General features: G+C 38.5%; 1 protein-coding gene across 1 annotated transcript in view; it reads right to left on the reverse strand.

Annotated features, from left to right (window-relative positions):
* Window positions 1-3,382: 3,382 nt before the first annotated feature.
* The window catches only part of ADGRG2 (adhesion G protein-coupled receptor G2), a 53,194-nt gene continuing 38,276 nt past the window's right edge, over window positions 3,383-18,300 (reverse strand). The window contains exons 17-27 of the mRNA XM_075442287.1: window positions 18,132-18,281; window positions 17,781-17,903; window positions 16,606-16,651; window positions 16,397-16,500; window positions 15,698-15,822; window positions 14,591-14,859; window positions 13,655-13,754; window positions 13,075-13,349; window positions 10,981-11,082; window positions 9,025-9,177; window positions 3,383-4,042 (exon numbers count right to left, since the gene is read on the reverse strand). Of these exons, the coding sequence (XP_075298402.1) occupies window positions 3,855-4,042; window positions 9,025-9,177; window positions 10,981-11,082; window positions 13,075-13,349; window positions 13,655-13,754; window positions 14,591-14,859; window positions 15,698-15,822; window positions 16,397-16,500; window positions 16,606-16,651; window positions 17,781-17,903; window positions 18,132-18,281 (1,635 nt within the window). The 3' untranslated portion in view covers window positions 3,383-3,854. The remainder of the gene's footprint in view (window positions 4,043-9,024; window positions 9,178-10,980; window positions 11,083-13,074; window positions 13,350-13,654; window positions 13,755-14,590; window positions 14,860-15,697; window positions 15,823-16,396; window positions 16,501-16,605; window positions 16,652-17,780; window positions 17,904-18,131; window positions 18,282-18,300) is intronic.

Consider the following 18,300-nt stretch of genomic DNA (forward strand, 5'->3'; position numbering starts at 1 on the left):
CGCCCTCCCGCCGGCAAGGCGGGGCGGGGCGGGGCGCCAGGCCTCCTCCCTGAGGGCGGGCTGCCCCGGCGGCGAAAGGCGGGGTGGGAGGTCCACCAGCCTGCGGAGTGGAGGGGCCTGTCTGTGCGGGGCCGGGTGCCTTAAACCCCGAATTCGGGCTCAGACCGTGCCCTGCGGGGCCGGCGGCTGCTTTCCCCGCCTCGGCGCGCTGCCCTGGGGGCGGCAGGGGACGGGCGAGCTTGAGGGACGGACGGCGGTGTCGGTGCCCGCGGAAAGAGCGCGGAGCGAAGGCAGGGCGTTAGGTGGCAAGCGCCGGAAGTCAAGCTAAATTGTCAAAAATAAAGGCGATTCTATACGTTCTCTTCGTAAGCTCCTCAGATAAAAAGCAAAAAAGACAGAACGTGTTGGAAGCCTTTTTTTTTTTAGCCTTAAGTAATACCGGTTTGAGATCTGAGAGAATGAAAGGTGAAAAACGCAACGCTCTATGAGGCGTCTTCGCACCTCAGCCTCGGCTTCCCGAAAAGAAACAGGGCTCGGAGGCTTCTGGTGGCAGGGACCCCGCTGTCCCCACAGGCGCTCACTGGCGGCATTCGGCAACGCGCAGCTTTGACCCCATTTGCCCTCGCATGACGCGCGGTTTCACGCCATGGTGCCCAACGTGGGCAGGGCGGGAGCGAGCAGAAAGGAGCGAAGCCAGGCAAAGAGAACTAAGGCTTAGAAACTTGACAGACCTAAAAGAAAAAAAAGAAAAAAGAAGATATATTACATACAGTTGCAAAATCTTTAGTGAGTTCCCCCTCTGCTCCTGACAACAGGAAAAAAACCACAATTTTAAGTGTGGATGAGTGTTGAAGCACAGAAAGGATGTTTCAGAGCAGCCGGAGGTGTGGGATTCACTCAGACTTCAGAATGGATTTTTCTTCTGTTGAAGTGAAATCACAGCAGTAACAGAGTCTTGACTTTATAACTTTTTTTTTTTTGCTGTGCTTATACTTCATTGACCATGTAACTGACAGCCGTGGATGACAGTCTGAGGAGCAGACCTGTTCAGCCCGCGGTGGCCTGGCCGTCAGTCCATCCGAGAGCGTTCCTGTGTGTCCTGCACAGCAGGGAGGGACAGCAGGGACAGGGCACCACACGCAGCTTCGCTAACTCCGTCAGCCCAAGCCCTGCAGCTGCGGCTCCATAGGCCCGAACACGGAGCAGCTCGCTCTGCCCCAAGCCCTGCCCCAGCTGCACGCAGCACGTTGCGGTTCACCTGCGATGGAGTTTGCAGCCTCCCTAGAGACATCCTGAGCTGGCTTCGCAGCCGCAAGTCTATGCCCAGAATTTTACTCTGCGTTCTGGGAAGCCATGGCTAAACTGCTAGCAGCGCACAAGAGACCAAGTACCGAAAGGACACTACGACACCCAGTGTGCAAATACTTTTTCAGCTAGTTTAAATGATGATAATTATTCACTGAGCTAAAGTAATCTGCTGCCGTGGGTGCAAAATTTTGCTACAACATCCGCATGCTTTTAAGTGGCAAAGTCAGAAAAGACTCCTCACCCCCAGGAATACATAAAATAAAAATGATTAAAAGAATCGTAACACACATTAGTGTGCAAAAATAAAAACAAAGGAAGACTCCAAGCAGGTCAGTGACAGTGGAATATGCTTTTTCACAGGAAATTTAATTGCTGAAGCCAAACTCAGCTATGTGCTTTTGCTCACAGCATTCTTGTGGAAGGGCTCCAGCAGACTTGAGGGCAAGCATTGACTGGACAGATTTATGTCAGAGTTTTCTCTGCTAAAAAAAAGATCTGCTAGAACCATGAAAGGTAAAATATGCGGAAGACAATAAATGTAAGGGCTAGGTCGGCATTTTCTCCAAGAGGTTACGTACTGCAGCTCATGTAATCTGAAGAATTGTGACACAGCCCAGTATAATGACACATTTATCTAAAAGACAAAGTTTTCATGTGTTGTACTTGCTGTAAATTTATTACTTTTTTTTTACAGTTGAAAATATAAATACAAGAACATTAAATAAATTTACAAGAAACAGTGCAAAGGCAATTAGCCAAATAGTTAGAGCATTCACAGAAATGCATTCCAGCTAGTAGCATTTCAGTACCATCTTTTATTACCATGCAGTTAAAACCTTGTGGATAAACACAACAAATACTTTTAAGTTCTCACTTTAATAGCATATTCAGAGTAGTCTTGGACATAGGTGACCAAAAGAACCCATGCGTTGCATACAGACCCACAAAAGGGTCTGAGTACTGAAGCGGTTCAACTGCTGAACTACCAGAGCGCCCCAGACAGGAGGCATTTAACGGATGCTTTTTGTTGAGAAGAGTGTTTGCAGGGCTCCCTACTGAGTCCTCTGGGAAAGCAAAAACGTAGCTTTCCTCCAGCAAGTGTCTGCCTCAAAAAATTCCCTTTACAGGGTCTGGCACTCCACAGTGTGGGGCCAGTTCGTTCTAGCTCTTGCACCAGGAGCATCCAGCCTTTGCCGAAGAACACAAGGGAAATCAAGCAATGGCCACAGCGGCACACCTGTGTGAGGAAGAAGAGGCACAACCAGGGCTCACGCTAATTTCTGTTCATGAAGAATCTTCACAATGTTGTATGGGCTCTATTTTGTTTCAGCTGTTGTGCATGAAAAGCCAAAATCCAGCTTTTTCAGCCAAGTATCACAAAGTGAATGACGTTTTGCTTCAGGAATTACCGAGCTAGGGCCTCAGGATTTGGCTTGCCAACCAAGGGCCAAAGTACAAGCAGAAATACTCATTAGAATAGCTCAAGAGCTGCACCTTAAAAAACAGCCACACAATGAAACAGACAATTTCTCAGCCACTAAATATAGCAGCTAGCATCTATTCTTCGTATTTTTTCTTCAAAAAAGTAACACTTCTCTACTCTTCTTTATCATTGCAAATGAGAAATGGCAGTGTGTTTAATCACTGGAACCACCCCTCAAGATAAAATATTGACCCTGCTGAAATCAATGGCAAAAGCTCCCATTGACTTACTCAAGCCACTAACATAACTTAGTTGTATTTAATAATCTACTGACTATTTATCACCTTTATTTATTACCCTGTTTCTAGCCCTCTGTGGTGTACTAAGAGGTTGCTAAAGGTTCAAGATGGATAGTGTTTGCATTTACAGTTCTGTATCTAGTGAATATATTCAAACCACTGTAAGTGATTTCACTTACTGAACAAATTAACTTCTGTAAAATTCTGTTAATTATTTGAATGAAAGACAAATGCAAACTTACAATAGAAGTTAAAACAAAATACCAATTATTATTCTATACATAGGAATATTTAAACTTATATTACAAGAAATAAATATAAAAGTATCATTAAGATGCTTAAAGGTTGATATTTTTCTGCTTATGTACATCACTATAGAGCTTGCTACTATAATGTACAAAAAGTTGAAGACAGTGTAGCTAACGTTTTTAAAGATAACATCGTTTGTACACACAAGTTGTAACTTCCTACATTTATACAATACTACTATGCATTATATCCAGATACTTATTTGTAAGGAAAAAAAGTCTAAATAAATCTTCCCTTTAAATGTAAAAAACCATCAAAAAAACCTCTAATGAACAACCATAATGGAAATGTGCAAGCTGTACTTTGACATCCGAGACACCTTGTCAAAACAGTAGCTTCCTTTTCCTTTTTGTTTTTTTTTTAATAATTGTCCTTGTCAATCCCTTGTATGGCTGCCTTGAAGTTCCAGTACCATATATTAAATAAAATCAGTTCTTGGTTTGCTCACATTATGTAAAACTGTTAAAGTAAATCTCTACTTCACACTGTAAAACAAAGAGCCGTTTAAAAGAAAATCACATTTTCTCAATAAAAGTTAGGCTTCCCCTCTTTGAGGTCCTTCTGAGCGAGACATGGTTTTTCTGGCTGCTTGTATCATCCTTTTCTTGAAATACAAGTTGTTTGCCTGAAAAGTCATGGAGACACACATCACCATTCTGCACGACGAAAGAAACACCATTCTTCTCACTGGAAAGATGGCCTGCTGAAACAAAAAAAGTGCACCCCTATCAGAAAGGTTCGGAATCAAGTCTCCCATGCTTTTTCAAGTCACTGCAGGGGCATTCATGCACTCTCATTTTACCCCTGCAACAATTTCAAAATGTGGATTTTTCTGTACATATTCTGGATATATTTCTTTTCCTAGGTGAAATTAGTAAGAGATTTCAGAGATGTTAATGTATTTATGTGCAACAGGATCCCATATTTTAAGCAGTGAAGGCCACAACTCTCAGAATGTAGACTTTGACTTGGAATAAATATCACTAGATAAGATACAAAATGCTGCTCATTCTAGTTTTGCTTTAACGAGTTAAGTTTAAAAGGTTTCTCAGGTTTGCCATGCATCTGAAACAAGAAAGTGTCTGAGAAAGCAAGGATATTTTTTCCTTTGAAAGGCACTCAACTTGCAGCATTTATTTCTGGAGGACAATCACAATATGGCCTAGGTCCGATCATAGGTCTAAGCCATATTTAGACTCAGAATCTCACGCGTTGAAGTGAATCTACAATGAACATGTGTAATACCACTGCTGACTGCAGCCTAATGAAATCCTCCACAAATGCTCAATTAACTGGATAGAATCTCCTACCTCTATGCACCACGTTCTAGATAATTTTTATGAGAATTAGGAATTTTTTATTGTAAGTATTTGTGCAAATGTTTCTGGCTGGATTTTTTTTTCCCCCAAAGCAGTCAAGTTTAAAAGATCTGCCAGGATGCTGGTATCATATGTATCGTATCAGTAGGAGTAAACTGTAAGGAATACCATCATGCGGAAACCAACACCAGAACTAGTATTGCTTTTGGAAGGGGATCGTTTTGTTAAACTCTAAGAAATGAGTTCACAAACACAGATACATTTATACCAGAAACACCATTAATAAAAAACATAAAACAGCAAATTTGCTATTTGTGTTAATATTTACAACACTTCATATACAAACATCATCATGATTCAGTAGATTTCAGTAAATCTGCTGAAAAGACACAACAGTGAAGGTAGAAACTGCTTGGAGTTTATGCTTTTGGGAGGAGGAGAAACACTGGTGAGAAATCTCTAGGCAGTGAAAGATGACTCTGTTACAGGGCTACTGATTCAAGCAGATGTCAGTGTATCAGTTGCACCAAAGTCTCACTGGCAAATTTTCTTTGGAATGAGAGATGGCATTTTTTAAATAAGACGTGAACATGTATTTCTAGCTGATAAAGCTTACTATCAGTTTGAAAATGTAATGCATATAATTTCAACATCTCAGGATGGGAGTTTAAGGAAGTGGATTTGTGGTGATGGCCTGTCAAACAAAGATTACAAATTCCATGCCAAACTACTGAGTGGCCACTGGACCCACAAAATGGAAGCGACGGCCCAGAAGATTATGCAAAGCCTCTTAAAGTCTAATATTTAATTCTTAACTTAAAAGGCCATCAAGCAGTAAAACAGGCACAAACGTCAACAGGGTAAGACAAGCAGAAGAGCTCTGTTAATCAATTCCAGTCAGGTGAAAACTGAAATGACAGAAAATAACCATACTTGCTGACACTGTAATTGTGCATATATAGTTGTCTAACCCCCTGCCTGACTACAACTGTTTTATTTTAGGAGGAGTGTTCAAAAGAGGTGTTCCCTATAGTTAGGGCAAAATCCAAGAAGAAAATAAGGCTATTCCATAAACAAATTCAGAAAGCTGGTTTCTGTTCCTCAGTGAGGAAATCACATGAGCCATGTGATACCTAATGGTAGTTTTCCAAACATGTAAAATTATAAGAAAAAAAACTGAAAAGAAGGAAATATTAGTATGCCATGAAAAAAGGAAGTTACACAGTCCAGTAGGCAAGCAAAGCCACAGGCTGTAAGGACATCCCAAACTTACCATGGCAAGCCATTCAATCCTGCATCTGGAATAGCATTTCAGTGGAAATAGCGAGACCAAAACTGTTAAGTGTTTACAGCTCAGTACATTTATGACATAGGTCTTAATTTCTAGAGTGTTTTATTTCTGCAGCTCACCTTTTAAAATGTTTAAAAGTATTGAAATGTTATTTTGAAGTTCTAGCTGCGATAGCAGGGAAATCAAGTCCAGCAAATTATAAAATCCCATGTTCCCATCTAACACCAGTCAACTACCTTTTGGAGGCATTTGCCCAGCTCTTCTGAGATAAAACTGACCCATGTTTGGAAGAGTAAGTGCAAAGAATTGCCTCAAAGAGCTTTTCTGGGAGGACCAACTCTGTCCAAGTGTAAGTTTAGCCTCTTCTTGCAGAAGTCATAGAATCATCATAGAATCATAGAAAGTTTTGGGTTGGAAGGGACCCCTAGAGGTCATCTAGTCCAACCCCCCCGCAGCGAGCAGGGACACCACTAACTAGATCAGGTTGCTCAGAGCCCTGTCCAACCTGGTCTTGAATGTTTCCAGGATGGGGCCTCCACTACCTCTCTGGGCAACCCATTCCAGTGTTTCACAACCCTCATTGTAAAGAATTTCTTCCTTATATCCAGCCTAAACCTACCCTGTTTTAGTTTAAAACCATTACCCCTCGTCCTGTCACTGTTGTCTCTACTAAAAAGATTGTCCCCATCTTTCCAATAGGCTCCCTTTAAGTACTGAAATGCTGCAATCAGGTCTCCCCGCAGCCTTCTCTTCTCCAGGCTGAACAAGCCCAACTCTCTCAGCCTGTCCTCATAGGAGAGGTGCTCCAGTCCTCGGATCATTTTTGTAGCCCTCCTTTGGACCCTCTCCAACAGTTCCATGTCCTTCTTGTGCTGAGGGCTCCAGAGCTGGATGCAGGACTGCAGGTGAGGTCTCACCAGAGCAGAGTAGAGGGGCAGAATCATCTCTCTCGACCTGCTGGCCAAGCTTCTCTTGATGCGTCCCAGGACACGGTTGGCCCTGTGGGCTGCCAGCGCACATTGCCGGCTCATGTCCAGCCTTTCGTCTATCAGTACCCCCAAGTCCCTCTCAGCAGGGCTGCTCTTGATCCTTTCATCCCCCAGCCTGTATTGATACCGGGGATTACCCCGACCCAGGTGTAGGACCTTGCACTTGGCCTTGTTGAACCTCATACAGACTCTCACACTGGAAAGATCTAATTATGTGAATAAAATAGGACAGAACTGGAGCACGTCACACAGAACTGGCATCGCTCAATGGTTTAGACCATCAATTTTGCATCTCATTTTATCCAAACGAACAAAAACCTGTTCCGGAAAGCCAAACAGGACCATTCACTCAGTTGCTACAACAAACAAGTTCAATAAAACATTTCTGCTATCTTTCTTTCTGTTGAGAAAAGTAGCCAAAACGCTTTTGTAGCTATGTGTAAGCATGTCAAATAGTGCATGGAGAGGTGGTATCATTCATCAGAATAACTAACATAGCTGGAAAAAAACCCCTACAAGACATGCAGGCTTTTATGCCTGAAAATGTCTTTCTCTTTGAAAGGTATTACTTCTACCTAAAAATATTGCCTTGCTTTGTATTTGATGGCAGTGAGTTACTGGATTCTGGTTCTCAACTGACCTGTTAGATACAAAGTATGTTAATTATTGCATTGTGTGGTATCCAAACAGAGAGGTTTTACAAAGCAATGACTAAAAAGAAGAATTAACTAATTTTACAAGCTCAGTCTGGAAAGCTGTTCAGGGCATGTCCAAATGCCATTTCGTGAAGTGATTTCTTCACAATATGCAGCTAGTACATCCAAATAGATGGTAACCTATTAAGGGGGCAACACACACGAATTCCATAGCTTTTGCTTTGTACATCTGAGCGATTATCTGCTGAGATTATCCCGCTGATCATCTGCTGTCTTCTGACAGCATAGGCCAGGAAACGAGGACAACAGCCTCTGTGAGCATGTTCTGCAACTTCACACTAAACAATCTAGCTGATGGCATAACTTCTTAGCCTCAACTCCGGATCAACTGGGAAAATACCTGAGGCACAGAGGATCAACGTCCTGTAAATTTTGCTCAGCTTAGGCTTTTATACATTACATATTTATAGGCTATTTTTCTGTTTGAAAAACTGACTGAGAGCTCAAATCAGCAGCATGACGTATGTCCCGCAAGAGTGTGAAAAATTAAGATTGTGTCCACTGCAAAATGATCATTTTTTAATAAGTACATTTAGTGGAGATTCGTATCTAGTTTTCTCAATAGACAAATAAGTCACACCAATTTGCAAGTATACACCTGCATTTCAGCTTCTCAGGGACAGAGCAAAGGGTAACAGTTCAGAGGATAGTACTGTGTTAGAACAGGAAGGACACAGAATTTCACTTCTGAAGAGTTGTTTTCTGCAACAAAGATAGATTTCTGTTAGGCAAAACCATCCTTAAAAACCCACAGGGGAAATACAGAGCTATAGAGAATTTCAGTTTCAATACTTACTCTGTAGCCAATAGTGAGGCAGCCCTCTCAGCAGTGCTGTGTTCACTGAGATGATTTTATAAGTTAGTCTCCATTTTCTCTTACTTCTCCTCTCATAAGCAGCTTCCATGTAAGCATTCTATTAACGTTCTTCATCATTACCTCCTACATGATTTCTTTCATACTTTCAAGCTATACTATTATGCTGTATTTCTTTTTTCTTCAGGCAATCTTTGTTTTAATAAGGTTTAAAATAGGAGCTGTTTTAAAACATGCTTGAAGTTTATTGTCATATATTCAGACGACAAGTGTTAACAGCAGCTTCTGATAAGTAATTGCTCCAACAGCAAATACTACCTACTATTGGATACATAAGTCAAGAGTTCCCACTGAGTAGGAGAAATGGATATTTTAAAACTTTTGTTTCTATAGTCCCCTAAAACATTTGTGAGGACATCCTGACATGTTCTGACACTACACTTCTGAATAATATTTTGTCAGTGCTTCATTTTACATAACCACGAAAGAGCATAGCACTTCCATTTTAAGAAAAGAAAAAAAAAAGTTGAGAAATACTATTTTACATTATACATACCATTTCCATTCGCGTGCACTGAGTAATCATTATTCATTAGCAGTGTTGTAGAGTTAGTGGAGTTACTGTTTGATTGTAAGGAATTGGAAGAACTGGATACACCTTGATTTACAGTCTGCTTCTTCAAACCATTAGTAGCAGTTCTACTCCAGTCTACAATACATGTGTTACAGAAAATAGCACAACTCATACAAGCAAAATATTAAAACATATTTAATAATGCAACTGAATTAAAATTAAAACTAGGCTTTAGCCGCTCTCCTCACAGTATTCTAGACAGAATTATATCCTCCTAAAAATTTCATGATTCTTGACATTTAAAGTTATTTAAATATAATTCCTATTTCTCTTGGCCCTTTTTTAATACTAGTAGCTGTGGCGGTGCAGCCTTGTCCCACCCCCTCCCCCCTCAGGCCACGCGGTGATTTCAGATTCAGCCAACATTGTGTTCTTGCCTTGATTACAAGAGCAGTGAGTGGGGAGGACCCGGCACTTTTCTTGTCTTTGTTCCAAGAGCAGTGAGTTGGGATGATGAGGCACTCCCTAACCATGCCTGGAACTCCTGCTGCCTGGTTCACAGCCCTATGTGGCAGATGCCAGAGCTGTACATTCTGGAAAATACTGGAATTGTACGTTTGCTGCTAAAGATACCAGAATCACCTAACACAGATTGTGGCCAGGATGGAAATTTATTGATGACTAAGTCAATCATCTCATGACCCTACAAACAGCGGACCTAAGATCGGCGCTCTGAGCTCTCCTGGACTGCAATGGGCTGCAGCCACCGTGTCCCTCTCAGTGGGACGCCTCTCAGAGCTCACGAACTCTCAAGTTCGCGAAGTTCAGAGGACCACCATCAAAGACCGATGATGGGACCTGGGCTGAAACCCTTCACTCCTTGAGGCTCAACCCTCGCCCGCCAAGAAATGCCGAGACATTTGATGTGAGTATTTCACTGAACTCAAGGGGAATTTTTAACAGGTATACCTTTACACATTTATATATCTTTGTGTCTGTGTGCGTGCATGTGTGAATTGATTTAGGTACCTGATAGCAAGCATAGTATAAATATTGCCATCTCAAATATGTAATTAAGTCACTGTTGTGATTAAAGTAAATTTGATTGAATCACTTTGTAAATGTTAAATTAATCAACGATTAAGTGCTGCTAAAAATCTTGTGATCCACCTTAAAACTATGAATGAACCTTAGATTGTTGGTACCTGCATATATATAGCATATGCTAACTGATTTTTAACTCGATTTTCCATGTATGCCTTATTCATACAGTGAGTAATAGAGCGAACCTTGCCATCAAACTTTGTTAAGTCACACTTTTACAAATTCCTATTAAGATCACTTTTGCTAATACCTTTGACAGTGATTCTTTAAGCGGCCTGAACAGTGCACTTGTGACAGTAGCCAACTGTCACAGTTTTCTGACTATAGACCAGATCAGAAAAATAACTAAAGTACAGTTGATCCTCTAAGTTAAAGTGTATAAAAAGTATATAGCTTTATGAGAGGTCAACTGCTGAATAAGAAAATAACATAAAATCATTTAGCTTTTTTGTTTGTTTGTTTAAACTATGCTTCACCTTGTTTTGTGGAATTTACTGGTAAAACTACAGTTGACTCAGAAGCTGGAACAAATCTTGCAGATTCTAACTACGATCAAAACTCTTCTGCAAAGACATGCCTTTATACTGCAGTGGAAGACATGAACTGCAGTTAACAGCTTAATGCAGCAGCATGTAAGCATCTAAAAACGGCATCAACTACCAACTTTAAAGACTATAATTTTGGAGGTTTATTATATCTTGGATAATAAATTAGACCTGCAACTGCAGTAACATGATTTATTATTTTTTTAAAAAAGAAGTATTACAAAATAGTAGGAACTTAACACCAAGTTTAAGTATTCAGAAGTAAAAGAAAAAAAAAATTCATATTTACCAGAGTTTTCAGCCAGCCTGAATTTCCCACAACAGAGGTATCTTCTCCACTGTTTACGGACATTCTCCTTTGTTACACAATAGAAGATAAAAATGAAGAACCCTGAAAAGCAGTAACGTTAGAGAATGTTTCAAAATTGACTTTTGCTACTTCTTAACAAACAATGTTTTGGTTTTCTTTCATTTCTTTTAAATTTCTAATCAAAAGTAATGACACCTTTCTTTGGTGAAAAAGTTTACAACTCTGAACACTGAAGAGTATTTTTACCTTACATAGATGAGAGGAATCATACAAACAAATGCTAGAACAACAAACACAACCAAATCCACAAAGTACATAAAGTTTCCTTCTATCAAATAAGAAGACAAAAATTCCGTGGATCTTGAAATTTACTTAAGACTTTCGGAAAAGAATTCAAAGCAATGTCAAACAGAGGGTACTATACAACACTGTCAGGCTTTGCAGCTGTTAGCACATGGTATGACACTGTCCCATCTTTTATTAGCATCTAATGTGATACCACCAACTGTAACAGAACTAGTAATACTACAAAATTTTGAGCACCAATACAAAGAAAATAAGTCTTATCTAAAATAATAATAAATAGTACCCCCTTTACCACAAATTCAAAGGCAAATATTTTCTAGAAGGGATGAAGCTCATCCCTGTCTCTTGTCAGTGCCACATTACAGACTCATTGTCTGCTTCTCACTCAGTTCTGAAATAGGGTGGGACTTAACTTTTCCTGCTTACAAGTCCATTGTCACTGTCCCCCTTTAAGGAAAAGCGGCACTCAGTCTTTGCACGATTTTCCAGCTGCAATGCATCTCTAAGAACAGATTTTAGGCTTAAAATGAATAGAAAATAACATGAAGGAAAACTAAATTATCAGACTGGTGCAGACATGTATGTATGTTATGTTTACACTGCTTTTAAGGCCAGTTAAGCATGTAAAATCCCACAAGAGATTACTCACATCTTTCTTTGCTTACGTATCTTTCTTAACTTTGGCTTTTAGGATGAATTTTTGTATGTAACCAAGTGTTGCTCTACACAGATGGTTCTATACCACTTTCAAGTACAGTTCTGAAACATTGGCATAAGTTTAATTGAAGTCAGTACAATTTATACACCTTTATTACTTCTAATATCAAAATTTGCCCAGCACCTAACTTAAAACTGGGCAAAAGGGGAACTTAATTTCACATAACAGATTACTCTGATCACACAGAATCTAGTCTTGTGTTAGTTCAACACAATCTCACGCAAGAGCTGGGAAGATGTTGGTTCAACCCCTCAAGTTAACGAAGAGTAAGGTACTCAAAAATCAAAATAGCAAAAGGAGGAGGGGTATATACACTGAACTGCAATTTTCATTGCTTTAGTCTCTCTGGGAAATCATCTAGCCAGTCATCTGAAGTGCCTTTTAAGCAGAAGTTTAGATCCAAACTTCAGGGCAATTCAGGTATACTTAGATAACTGCAGGCACTTATACTACCTCATATTTATATGAAAGCTTTTGCAGCCTCTGAAACTCTGCTTTTGGATATGTCCAGTAGCATCCTGGCCTTTGCAAAGCTGCATGCCTTCATATCCACTTCCTGTATGTTCTTAACTACTCAAGGCCATGCTTAAGAGTTAGACCACTAACTTTAAGATATTGCAGCTTTGCCTGTCCCAGTGGCCCTTTGTTGAATGTCACACAATGTCACAAGAGGAGAAATGATACACTTTTCACTACATTAATTGCATTATTATGTGAATACTTACAGTAACTCAGTATTTACAATTGATCTGTTGACTAGAGAAATACAGTCACTTCCAGTGGTCTCTGCTTTGCATACATTTTAAAAATTATAATATTTATAGCTATAAGTATACTATACATATAAATAGTAACTAGCTTCCCTGTACCCTACTGTAACATAACTGTAAGTCAAGGTTACAGTAAAGCAGTATCATCTCTAATTTATTTAAGACATTACAGCATGTATCAAAATTACATCTTTATTGCTGAATCAAGAAAATGCCATTTCCAAATGTTTTGTTCATTATGTTGTACGCAATGGGCTATCACATGAAGGATGAATTTACCTTGCAAAGTGTTGAAAATGGTGAAGAGGTAAGTAAATACCTCATTTACTGTGAAGAAAGCGAATCCCCAAGTAATTCCCAACAAGAATGTGAGGCCAGCAACACTCCTAAGGTCTTGAATACTGGTTTTTCTTTGAGTACCAAGTTGTTTTTTCTTTTTGATACGACAGAGCTGGATCAGCACAACAATGAACATGCTGATATTGATCAGGAATATCAGGCAAAAGTATCCCACCGCAGTAATATAGAAGACAATTCTATTTTTAATCCAGCAGCTAGAACACAAGAACAGTCTGTCAACCGTTATGAGAAACAGAAATTAAGCAAAATAAACATGAAATAAATGTCTAGTTTGTTGCACATGCAAATTAATTTTGCCTCTTTAGTAAAAAGTATTTTTTTGGCCTAAGGATAAGAGCCTTCATATAGGCAATAACCACAAAACATATGACATACTGTAGAACTATACCATTTCAAAGCTCTCCCATTGCTTCCTTCCCTTCCCCACCTTTAAAGAAAATCAATTTTGTAGCACTTCCCTCCCACCCATCCCCCAAAAAAGCACCTCCCTTTAACTCACAATTCATCAGGTCTGTTTACTGAAACCTTTCCAGTGGTTATAAGTCCATAATTATCAGGTGATACTGCCAACACAATGGACACAACTACTGCTGGTAACCCTAAAAGATTATGAGCAAACACATACATGAAAATCATTACAAAGACAGCATTATGATTACTTGAAATGATGATATTTTTCTGTGAAATCTACAACTTGTTTCTGACGTGTGTCTGTTGAATTCTGTTGATGACTAGCTGTTTGAAAAAAATCTAAAAAATTGAGTATTCACTCAGGAACGTAGCTTGCAAAGAAACAAGAGTTCTCCACAGCTAGCTCCAAACCTTTCTGAATAAGGAAACAAATACCATCACTCATCAAACCATTAAAACATCAAATACAAGATACCTGATTTTCTTTCTTACAACTGTTTTAAGAAAACAATTCTGTTTATTTTAGTGCCTTCACTCATGTTTACTCAAGTGGCCAGAGAGGGTAATCAGGTCCAGAATATCTCCATCCTTTATCCAGTTAGATCTGTTTTGCTGCTTTTTGTTAGCAACAGTGCTATCCCAGAAATGGAGTATACATACTTATTGGCATTTATTTTCCAAAGAGAACTGATGCCATCGATCTGGTAAATTGAAATGGAAGTATGCGCATTCAAAATTGGTTCTATCATACTTGCACAAGGGAAATTCATTATCAATTTGCATCACAGCAGCCTCAGTTCTGCAGTTACGGGGGAGTGGCCCACCTCAAAAAGGTGGAATATATAGATAGGATCAGGTTTACTGATGATGAATATCTGGTCACTGCAAGGTCATAACATTTAATGACTGCTTCATTTTCATTTCTGAACTGTGTTACATTCACTGAAATACTTGATAAGAAGATTTATCTATTTACCATCCAAAAGGAAAAAAAAAAACCAAACAAACAATAAAAAATACATACCCCAACCAACAACGCAAAATTTAAGAATATATTTCCGTACATAGGTATTGAAGACTTTCACGAGGGCCAGATACATGTGGAAAGCTTCTAGGCCCATCCAAGTGAAGGAAGCCAAGAGGAAATAGTGAAGAAATACTGCAACTGCAATGCACAGGCTTCGTGAATCATACAGTGCGATCCATGAGTCAAGGAGGAAAACTAAGTTGAGTAGAAGTAACGCAGCACAGAGCTGAATAAGGATTTTGGAGGGGTAGTCTCTCCGGATTTTCCTAAGAAAGCAAATTAGTGATATGACATCAATTGTCCGTGGATCCCTGGCTTACTTCCTCTCTAGTTCTTATTGCACAAATGCCAAGAAAAAAAATTCTATATTATCATTCATATACAATGCATTTATGCATTGAAAGAGTAATTTACAAAAGGTTTCCAAATTAATGGTCTGTATGAATAAAATTTGTTATAATAAGGTTATACAAATACAAACAATAACTTGGATTCTTAGAATTTAGTACCATGATTATTTTTTTTACGTTGTATGTTGGACTTCCCCTTGTTATACTACTTCCAAAACCAAAATGTGACTGTTCTTCATTGCTAAGCTAGATTAGGCTTTTGACTGGGCTTCTAAAGCCTTGATAGAGACAAGTAAATCCTTGATGACAGGATAATGAGAGAACAAACGTGTGCCGAATAACTTTGAGGAGGATTTTCAAAACATAGTATGGAGGATTCAATAGTTAAGGTTCAAACGTAAGAAAACGTTCCAACAAACACCAAAGAATACAAATGCATTTAAAAATGCTATCATTCTGCACTGATCTATATATGTTGTATCTTAAACACATTCCTTCACACTTCTATTATGACAATCCGTTATAAAATATTTAAGAGTGCTACTTCTTCACTTCTTACTGCATAGAGCCTCAAGATTGATTCAGTTGTCCACAGGATGAACATTCCTGAAGACTGAATCAACACCTTCCTGGTAAACTGGACAAATTCGTGCATTATTAATGGAGACAGAATCCATAACTATTGAAAAGGACTTTGCCATGAATATTACTTATAATTGAGTAATAATGGGAGCGTAGTTGAACAGGTACTTACTCAAAGGCTATGTAGGTCACAAGAGTAACAGAAAGAAAAATTGCAGAGAGGCCACAGCCTATATAAGATATAAAAGTCAGTACCAATTCTTGTGTGGGATTCAAAGGAGTTTTTCCATACAAGTTCTGAAATGGAAACAGAATTTAATTTCAGAGAACATGTTTGTTAAATGCAAAAGGATCAAAAAAACCCAAAATGCACCTTTTCCTCTGCAGTTAGAAAAAAAAGGAAACAGTTCTTTTCATCATGGATCTTATAAAAGATTAACTGAAAAACAGAAAAGCTAGTCTAGTCCTGCAAGGAGCAGGGAGTTGGATTCGATGATCCTTATGCGTTACCTCCAACTTGAGATATTTTATGATTCTAACTGTGAAATCCCATTTGATTAAAAACTTGTTTTAAATTTTATTTATCCTAATTTTTATTCCCTAAAATATAAACTGCCTAAATGTAAAAGCTGCAGTTTAATAAGCACGTAAGGAATTTTTTATTTCAGTGGAACTCATGGACCCCCATTCAACATGCAGTTTAAGTACATGACTAGTTTTGCAGCTGCATGTACTAACACTGAAGCAAACAGAACCCAAGTAGTATTTCATAGGTGGTACGTGCTTACTGAATCCTAATTTGTTTAAGATAATACATGCTTAAATGTTCTCTTGAATCAGGGTAAGATTGCCCAATTTTTAAAATAATTACCATCAAAACTGCAAAGCTTGTGAGGTGGTTGCATGAACAGACTGTTTCATTTACTCTACTTTCTTTAACTATGCAGCCTTCATACGACCAGCCTCCATGTCCACCTGTTAAAGAAAACAGCACTGTTATTCACAAAAGCTCTTACTTATATTAACACGGGTTAACACAGCTAAACCAGCATGATATCTTGGGTGATATCAAGTACTTACCGTTTTTATTGAAGTCCCAAAATACACACCTAACTGTTGAATTATCCTGTTTGGGAGGTAAAATAAAAAAAAAAAAAGATGTTATACTAAACTATGAGTTTATGATCACACAATTTACGAATTATCTACGAAACGCAGGCAAGAATAAATATTGTATACAGAAAATATACCTGTTTTACATGAACACAAAATGAATTTAGGTGCATAGAATGGATTAATATTGCAATATGCAATATGCAATATTAATATGCAATGTGCAGTGAAAATATGCTGAACAAACTTGAAGTCACCATACAGGAGCTAGCTCTCAGGCTTATGATTCTGTCCCTGGTAAAACATTATGAATGCTCTTTCATTGTCTTCCCACACTGTATGAATTCTTCAGATTTCTCATCCTTCCTGATTTTGTTAAGTATCAAGAAAACAACCACACAGAAAAACTCTTTTTCATTTCCAAACATTTGATCACTTTATATTACTACAGTGTTAAAGGTTTACATGCAGATATCACACACACATCAAAATCCTAAAAATAGTTGCAGTAATACACTAATACTTCTACAGTTCTATTTCAAAACTCAGTATTATATCAATACAAGCAAAGACTACACTAAGCCAGCTCTAAAAAAAAAGCTTCAGATACATTAGTGGAATCCCTATATTTTTCAGTTTATAATATTTTAATATTTTGAACAATTTTAAGATATGGGATATAACATTTGAATCCTTGATGCTCATTTAGGAAAGAGATGCTGTATATGAGCCCTAATAGTTCCAGTGACACAATCCTGTGTTCCAGTTCAAGGAACAACATTCCCCCTAAGAAAGAAGACTTGTATTGCACCTACAAATGTCATGACTGCAGCATCTCCTTAGCAACCCCCACTGCCAGGCTTTCATCCAAGTGTTTTTATTATTTGAAAAATAAAACAAAAGGGTGGGTAGGAAAGATAAAAACTATATGGATAAGTGATAGACCAAAATTACCTGAAACCATTTGAGAATAAAAATTTATACCAGTGATAAATACGCAAAGGTGAGTGATTTTTAAAGCACAGATGGAGATAAAATGTCCACACTAGTAAAGCAGAACCAACCGATCTGTATTTCTTTTACTACAACTCCAATGGAGGCAATGAAATCATACTTTAAGTTTGCCAAAATGTAAACCATACCTGATTAGGTTTGGTATTCTGTAAAGTGACAGTAACATTCGCCTTTAAGTTGCTAATTGTGAGGTTACCAACACTTGATGATATAACATTGCTGATTAAAGATGCATTCTTCAAGGAAAGATCCTGGAACGACAGAAATAATCAGATTTTAAATTCTTAAAGGAAACAATAGTGGAGTACAGCAACTACAAGTTCAGTTGTTATGCAGTGCGAGCACTGGACAAAAAATTATTTTTTAAATTAGGAAGTTTTGAAATGTGTTTTGTGGGAAGAAAGTCCACTCATATTCATATTTTATTTTACTCTAGGCTTGATTTTAAAAGCCTTATGAACAGAGGATCAAAAAGATACCTGGAACACAGTGGTCTTTTTAAAGAAGTTGAATATGATTCTAGAGGCCAAGTCCAACTCTTCAGGGGGTAAATTTGACAGCAATGATGAAGGAAGTGTAATTGATCCAAGATTATTTAAATCATAAATTGCATTAATGCCTAGAGAGATCTGAAAAATAAACGCAAGG

This window comes from Opisthocomus hoazin, chromosome 1, assembly GCF_030867145.1.
Source record: "Opisthocomus hoazin isolate bOpiHoa1 chromosome 1, bOpiHoa1.hap1, whole genome shotgun sequence".
In the NCBI taxonomy this organism is placed as follows: domain Eukaryota; kingdom Metazoa; phylum Chordata; class Aves; order Opisthocomiformes; family Opisthocomidae; genus Opisthocomus; species Opisthocomus hoazin.